At 44.2% G+C, this 8,504-nt stretch overlaps 1 protein-coding gene across 1 annotated transcript; it reads left to right on the forward strand.

Annotated features, from left to right (window-relative positions):
* Window positions 1-1,246: 1,246 nt before the first annotated feature.
* LOC306962825 (uncharacterized protein) lies at window positions 1,247-8,142 on the forward strand (the record flags this gene model as incomplete). The annotated part of the gene is made up of 3 exons (XM_079556131.1): window positions 1,247-1,346; window positions 3,073-6,360; window positions 8,110-8,142. The coding sequence occupies 2 exons, from the start codon at window positions 1,247-1,249 to the stop codon at window positions 6,357-6,359; spliced, it is 3,387 nt and encodes a 1,128-aa protein (XP_079412257.1). The 3' UTR covers window position 6,360; window positions 8,110-8,142.
* Window positions 8,143-8,504: the final 362 nt, after the last annotated feature.

Below are 8,504 nucleotides of genomic sequence, written 5' to 3' on the forward strand. Positions count from 1 at the left end.
ATGAAGTGTCTGTAAACATATGTTTCTCACTGAATGTGTTTCCTTTGGGAGGTGGTGGACGTCTTTCACACATCGAGTGCCTTGTAGGCCCTAGTCTGCCATTGTTCCAACTGCATTTACTCCAAAGTTCAATCAGCCAAGTAACAACGATCAGGCATCGCTTATCAACCTGTCAATGCGCCAACACGCACGTACGTATGTGCACGTGTTACATGGTCACTCCTCTCCCTCGTGGTTAAGTAAAATGAGGCCTCTTTCAGACTGAAGGCCTCGCGGCGAGAGGTGTTTAGTCACAGCGACAGATGATGTGTTTTTATCAGTCTGTTTTCACTTGTCGCCGCCAATGGCCGCTGGCTGCTCTGCTTTTTGGCCACAACACCAGAGTCCACCATTGCTCTGCACCATTGCTGTAGTACCTCCATATCGCCGCTGGTCCCCATTGAAAAGCATTGGACTTTAGACACGTTAAAAACTATTTTAAAGCCTGGTCCCAATATATTGGAACTTTCTGAGATAACGCTGGGTTAGTCACAATTAAAGAAACCAGGCTGGTTTTCATACAAAGAATTTTCAAAATCTCGTCAGACTGTTAGCGTTGGAGCAGCGCGAGCTACACGTCACGCAAGGGCCGAGTCTACGGTGAAAATCCCGCCCTTATGCCCTTTTTAGGAACATGCTTCGTCAGAGTTGGGGAGGAGGAGTCTGTAAACCCGCCATGACTTCCCCCATGAGCGTGGTCATTATGGTAAACAGGGAGGAGTGAGGAGAAGCTGTTCATTTACATATACAGTCTATGGTCATTTGCATCGTACCATGACGGTGGCCCAGACAGTAAAGCGGGTCGTTTTATGACCCGAAAGGTTGCCGGTTCTAATCCCTGCCACTGTGTCCTTTGGCAAGGCCCTCCCCCCTCACCTGTGTGTGAAGGTGGAGCATGTGAGAGTGATTGGTCGGTGGTTGGTCCAAGCGGCTGATGGGACTAACAGGAAGTTCCTCCTGTTTCTGAGACTTTGCCCTTTGCCAACCAAAACACAGTTTGGTTCAATGGTAAGAGGATAGTGATGAAAAACAACTATATTTCTGCTACAGATGACGATTGTAGCCACAGCTGCCCTGGGTAGGCTGCTAAATTGTGCCATTGGCCTCTCACCCACTCATGCCCCACATTCACACGTAATTTAATGATAAAATTGTTCATAAATCTTATTGAGACGAATGTACCAGCATAATGTTTCTGTTTGTGCAGATGGAAGGTGTGGGGAGTGAAACCTTGGAGATGCCGGCTCTCGGCCGTCCCTTTAAACTGGGGATGTTGTACGACTGCAGAGCGGACAAACTGGTGCCCGGTAAGAACCTGTCCCTGCACTCCCTGAAAATGATCCATTTTTCTTTGGCGTTGTCCAGGGCCGGTTGCAGAGACAGCAGTGTTTCTGATGTCAAAAAAGTCAATCTCACCCATGCCATATTTTACACAGTGTTGCCGTAGCGATGACCTCAGTAAGGTTCATATAAATTAACAAACTGCAATGTATAAGGTCAATTAAACTGGGCGCAGAGAAATTGTCAAAAAACACTTTACATTTTGTCAGGTTCAGAGAGGGCATGTGAGCGTGAAAGTCCTTGAAACGGTTGAAATCCTTGAGTTTAATTTAGTTTATTGGTTTATTTGACAGGGACAGAGCATGTTAATGAACAAGCCACACCGGATTGTAGCCTTGGGCTAATCATCCATCGTCCCCCATGCACACTCTCAAAGACACGGGGAGAACATGCAAACTGTTGCAATCCTTGAAACTGATGATGTCCTTTAAACTGGGCTAAAATACAATTGTAAAACAGCGATGGCACTTCATTTCTATACAAATACTCTGAAGGTTAACTGACAATATAACAGTATAGCTGAAGAAATTGTGTGATGGTAAGCGCATAAAAGACAGGATTTTCTACGGCACTGAAACTGCTGAAGTCCTTGAAAAGGCTGAAATCCTTGAAGTCCTTGAAAAGGCTGAAATCCTTGAAGTCCTTGAAAAGGCTGAAATCCTTGAAGTCCTTGAACCTGGAAATCCTTGAAATTGTTGATAACCTTGAAAAGGCTGAAATCTTTGAAACTGTTGAAGTCCTTGAACCTGGTGAAGTCCTTGAAAATTATAAATTCCTTGAAATGGCTGTAGTCCTTGAAAATGATGGAATCCTTGAAACTGCTGAAGTCTGAAACTGCTGAAATTGCAGAAGCTGCAGAAATGGCTGAAAGACCTGAATGTACCTGGAGTCCTATTAAAATGAATGGGCAGAATTCCCAATCCAGTAGAAAAAAGCTGGAAAACTGCTGATTTTTTCTGATCATGCACAAATTGCATTGAAACTGTAAATTTGCAGAAGCCCCATTGTAAGTAAATGGGAAAAATTAGGGGAATACCGGCCAATTACAGAAAAAACGAAATTGCAGAATTCCCAAAAGTTATAGCAGGATTCTCCCTTTTTGAAGTATAACTTGCAGTAATCGCTGAAACTATGAAGGCTGTGAAACGCGCAGAAAATCCGGAAAAACATGTTATAAAGAACATTAAAACCAATAGTTGACTGTGGAATCAGTAATAGTGTAATCCAAGATTGAGGGCGACAAAGGGCGTGACACCACCCCCTTGCTTTGGGCAGGGCAGTTGGAGGACCAATAATCGCCGCTTTGTGGCTACATTTGTCCAATAGTTATGGATAATAGTCAAAACCATCCATCTTCTTTCACTTGTTCGTTGTCGGGTCGTGGGGGCAGCCCACTGTAGCGCCTCCTGCAGGTGGTTGGTGAAGGACGGCCTCACGATTCTAACCGGGCCTGTTGTCTCTCATAATGAACCGCTCTTTGTCTGACCTCGGTCTCTGGGAAGCCCCTACAGGAGAACGAAGCCCCCGACAACAGAGCTCCCAGGATCAAACCCCCTCACCATGTTAAGGCGACGGTTTGAGGAGGGGAATAGTCAATAGATTTGTAAATTTACCATCATCAAGTTTATATGCAAATTTTAAAAATGTGACTGTTGGGACTAATGTTAATATTTATGATCCTTTCTCTTTCAGGGTTAACGCTTTGGGATTATGAGGCGCTGGAGAAGGACATGACAGAGAGGCCTAAACCCAACAGTGAATTTGAGATCGTTGCATCTGAATCCATCTCTAATAAGTTCTCGTCACTGGGAGTGGAAGCTTCTCTTAAAGCTAGTTTCTGTAGTGGACTCATCTCTGTCGATGGCTCGGCAAAATACCTGAATGATGAGAAGACTTCGAAAAACCAGGCCAGGGTCACTCTGCAGTACAAAACCACAACCAAGTTCAAAGAACTTACAATGAATCAACTCGGGAGAGGAAACATCAAGCATCCGTACGTCTTTGAGAAAGGCTTAGCCACACACGTGGTGACGGCCGTCCTCTACGGAGCTCAGGCCTTCTTCGTCTTTGACCAACAAGTGTCTGATACTGAAAACCTCCTGGACATTCAGGGAAACATCCATGCAGTGATCAATAAGATTCCCACTATATCCATCGAGGGAAAAGGAGATCTGAAAATGGAAGATAAGGATAAAGAAAAAGTCAACAAATTCTCCTGTAAATTTCATGGAGATTTCAATCTGAGCCAGAGCCCGGTGACGTTTGAAGATGCAGTGAAAGTTTATAAAGACCTGCCCTCACTCCTGGGCCCCAACGGAGAGAAGGCTGTCCCAGTGAAAGTGTGGCTGCTGCCGCTCACGTCTCTGGACTCTGCGGCCGCTAAACTGGTGAGACAGATCAGTGTAGGCCTCGTGTTTGAGGTGGAGAGAACTCTGGAACTTTTTGGAGACCTACAAATGAGATGTCACGATGTGATGAAAAGCACTACTGTGCGTCAGTTTCCCCAAATCGCCACAAAGATCACAACATTTATGCAATTCTGCTCCGAGTTCAAGCTGGGATTCCAAAGAATATTGGCCAGAAAGCTTCCGTCGATCCGTGGAGGAGGAGAGGAGGAGGCAGAACTTGCAGAGATACTGAAGAAACGAGCTGCATCTCCATTCAGTAACGACTGTCTGAACCAGTGGCTCAGCTGTAAAGTCAAAGAGGCCAACTTTATCAAATCGTTCACAAATATGATGAAAAAAGCTGAAATCATCTCTTCACAAACAGAACTGGATGAAAGGTCATGTGACATCAAGAATGCCGTTTGTTTTGTCTTCACCTCTCTGGAAAATGAAGAGCCATATTTCGCTGCTTTAGACAAGTATCTAAAAGGCGGCGAATCAAGTGAGCCGAGTCCACGAGCCAAGGACATCGAGAAAGAGCAGTGGTACAGTTCCAAATCCATCCGAGAGGCAGTCGCACAGAGAGCTAGGCTGTTTGGGGATTTCGCCGAAGCCAACCAGGACAATGAGGAGGTGAAGTTCTTCATTGTTGGTTTTAAAGATGAAACCTATGAAGGTTCAACCATCTGCCATTACGAAGATGGATGTGAAACCACGGACAACTTTGAACCCCCAACAAAGCCAGAGGAAGTGAAGGTGGCAGAAGTTACACACAACAGCGTGATCCTGAGTTTCTATGCCCCCAGACGTGGAGCACAGGCAGTCACTGGCTACAGGCTGGAGTACTGTGAGAGTGGAGGACAGTGGAAGCAGCAGACTGATGCTAAGGCCGGGACGGTCGTAGTAACTGGACTGACTCCAGACACAGAGTACAGCTTCAGAGTGAGCGCTGTCACTGATGTGGGGCTGGGACCTCTTGCCGAAGTCAAGTCTAAAACTTGCCCTGAACCGGAGGGGCCCAGGCGCCTCGCTGAAGAGCTCCAGAAAAAGTGCAAAGTAATAGAAACCAAAGGATCTCTGGAGATCTTAAAGGTGCCACTGAAGAAAGACAAGCTGGATATCAAAGGCTGTGCCAGGTTAATCTACGGGAAAGACTCAGTCAAGAAGAACCGTACCATCATGGTGATGGGAGCCACCGGCGCGGGAAAGTCCACTCTCATCAATGGGATGATCAACTACATCCTGGGCGTCCAGTGGACCGACCCATACCGCTTTAAACTGGTGGTTGAGAAAGCCAAATCTCAGGCAGAGAGTCAGACGTCTGAGGTGACCGTGTACAAAGTCAACTTTGATGATGGATTCATGATCGACTACTCTCTCACCATCATCGACACGCCAGGCTTTGGGGACACCAGAGGCATCAAGAGAGACCAAGAGATCACCGAGCAAATCCGGAACCTCTTCTCCAATAACTTTGGGGTCAATGACATCCACGCCGTCTGCTTTGTGGTCCAGTCTGCTCTCGCTCGTCTGAGCGCAACACAGCGCTATGTGTTTGACTCGGTTCTCTCCATTTTTGGTAGCGATGTGGCAGAGAACATCAGGATTCTGGTGACTTTCGCAGATGGTGAGATTCCTCCCGTTCTAGAAGCGATAACAAAGGCAGAGGTCCCATGTCCCAAAACCAAAGATGGCCTGCCGGCTCATTATAAGTTCAACAACTCGGCAGTGTTTGCTGAAAACCAAACCTCTGGGGGCTTTAATGAGATGTTCTGGAACATGGGCAAAGCAAGTATGAGGAGTTTCTTTGACGCTTTAGAAAAGATCGAGCCCAAGAGTCTGACTTTGACAAAAGAGGTGCTCCAAGAAAGAAAGCGGCTCGAGGAATCTGTGGATGATTTAGAAAGGAAAGTAAAGGAAGGATTGGCCAAGCTTGATGAGATAGAGCAGACAGAAGATCAGATCAAGAAGCACGAGGCAGAGATTGAGAGAAATAAGGACTTTGTGATCTCTCTCAAGGTCACCAAGCCTTTTCAGGAGGACATTTCTGGAACGGGGAACTACATCACCAACTGCCAGGTCTGTCATTACACCTGCCATTATCCGTGCCTCATAGCAGACGATGCGGCTAAAGCAGGGTGCTGGGCAATAGGTCCAGATGGAAACTGCAGAAAGTGCAAAGACAAATGTCACTGGAGTAAACACTACAACCAGAAATACAGATTTGAGTACAAAGAAGTCACGGAGGAGAAGACAGTTGACGAGTTAAAGAAGAACTATCTTAAAGGGGCCGAAGAGAAGAAAACAACAGAGAATTTAGTGTCAAAACTGAAGAAAGACTACCAGTGGTTTAAGGACAAAGTCAGCGCGATGGTGCGTGAGGCCATGGGCTTCATAAATCGACTGAATGCGATCGCCCTGAAGCCAAACCCCCTCTCAGCTCCAGAGTACATCGACATGCTCATCGAGACAGAGAGGAACAAGCATGACGCTGGATGGCAAAAACGAGTGGAGTATCTTGAAGAAGAGAGGAAGAAGGCGGAATTACTGGCAAAAGTTGGCAAAGGAGGGGAAATTCTGTTCACTCGCTGAAGTAAGTGTAAGTGTTTACTAAAGCATTGTGGGAAATAAGCAATAAATGTGAAATTAACTGGGATCGTGGGCTAGAAACTAGAGATGCACCGATCCAGTTTTTTGCTTCCGATGCCGTTACTGGGGGTTTGAGTATCTGCCGATATCCGATGCCAAGAGACTTTTCTTAAAGTGGCAGCTGTGAGGGAAAAAGTCTTGTCTTTTCTTTCAAACAAAATGTTACAGATCCATTACCAAATATAGCTATCAACAAATCACTGGACTTTTCTGGACTAAATATCTTCGGCTACATGACTGTAATGAAAAGTTTTTTTTATGTAGTGAGTTTATATGAATGTAACTTAACAATCATTACAATTATATCCGTTATTCTTTAACAGCCTTTCATAACTAAAATACAGACATGTGTTCACTCCAGCAGAGGATAATATTATTTTGTTGTTTTAAATAGTTTTGTTTTAATTTGTTTTTTAAGTTTAAGTTGCATTAATCAACTTTTTATGTGGAAAGAGTATATATTATATATACATTTGTGACCATGTAGTGATCCAGCGGCTGTATGAGTGGTCAGCATGGCGCCTTTACTTTCCATCACAGAGGTCTCCAGGACGCTCCAGGACCAACTGTTTGGGAGGTTTTCACTGCGGACCAGAAAACCTACAAAACAAATGATCGTGGAGAGTTGTAGAGGCCACCATGATGGAAAGTAAAGACACCATGACAAAGCTGACAGTTCAGTTCAGTATTTAAAATCGATCACTGATATCGTATTTTTCAAGATCAGCTCTGATGTTTGATACCAGGACCTGATCTCCCTACTGAGTAACAGCCACTGTTTCTAGTTTAAAGTATTTGCCCGAGCAAAGATTTACAGTGTTACATAGAAGTTGAGACGCCTCAGATTAAAGGAACAGGCCACCGTTTTTCACTGCAAAAAGTAAATATCAAGCATTGTCTTAAATGACTTGAATTGAGGAAATATTTCTTGTTTTAAGCGTTTTTCGCTAATTTAGACATTTTTCCTGATCGGACCAAGTTTACTTTGCTTGTTTGAGGACGTTTCAGACTGGCTCGAAGGTAAATCTCGCTTGAAATAAGAAAGTAAAATTGCCAATGAGATAAGACTGTTTTTCCTACCCCATTGGCAAAGACAATGACCTGAAATAAGAACGAAATGTATCGAAACGAGTCAGAAACATCTCAGAACAAGTGAAATAATCTAGGAAAAATGCCCAAGAACAACTTACCTAGTCAAAACAACTAAAATTTGGATTATTATGCTCAAATTGAGATGTTTATACTAATCTAGTTAATGACTTTTTGCAGTGTTCCATACTAAGATATGTTCTTACCTGAGCTTTGCCGAGTCAGTCACGCAAAACGACCAAAGATGTTGTTAGTATTTAACCTCTCCTCCTCTCCTCTATGGGGCCAAACGGGGGTGACGTTAGAAGCGATCAAGCTCTTCCACGTTTCCCCTATTTAAATACGGTTACGTGAGTAGTTAAAGTGAAGATATTACTGCGTAGACATCAAAGTGCTCCTAAGGTGTCATTACGCCCGACAATATAGTACCTCTTTTTATCCACTTAGAAAATCGACATGTTTAGTTTTGTGTAACTATATTTGAATCATGTGAACGCAACCGTATTAAGATCGGTGGCTTCTAACTCCACCCCCGTTTTGCCCCATAGAGGACATTCATTTTCTTTTTCACTTGTCTCTAAACCTGTTCTTTTATCCGTTGCAGTGCAGTCACTGAAAGTGGAAGAAATGGATGGACTGAAGAGCAACGGAGAGAAACTGCATTTTTAATGCTATATAAACCTGAAGGCGCATTGAGTTGCCTTGTGTACGAAATGCGCGGTATAAGTAAACTTGCCTTGCCTTGATCTGCATCAGTGTGTTGTATGTATCTAGACTCATGGTGGGACTCGAATAAAATGTTTCACCGTGTAGTGCTAATTATAGCCTTTGTAATTAATCAATCACAGTTAAGCATGATTTATTTAGGGGTTGAGGTTATCTTTATCTCGGGGCTGAGGTCCGTCTCCTTTTCTTGTTAAATCCACTGGAAATACGTCCCACTAATTCTACACATTGGGACATTGCCAGAGCAAGTAGGGGGTAGAACATACATAATTT

This window comes from Gobius niger (assembly GCF_951799975.1).
Source record: "Gobius niger genome assembly, chromosome: 5".
Classification (NCBI taxonomy): domain Eukaryota; kingdom Metazoa; phylum Chordata; class Actinopteri; order Gobiiformes; family Gobiidae; genus Gobius; species Gobius niger.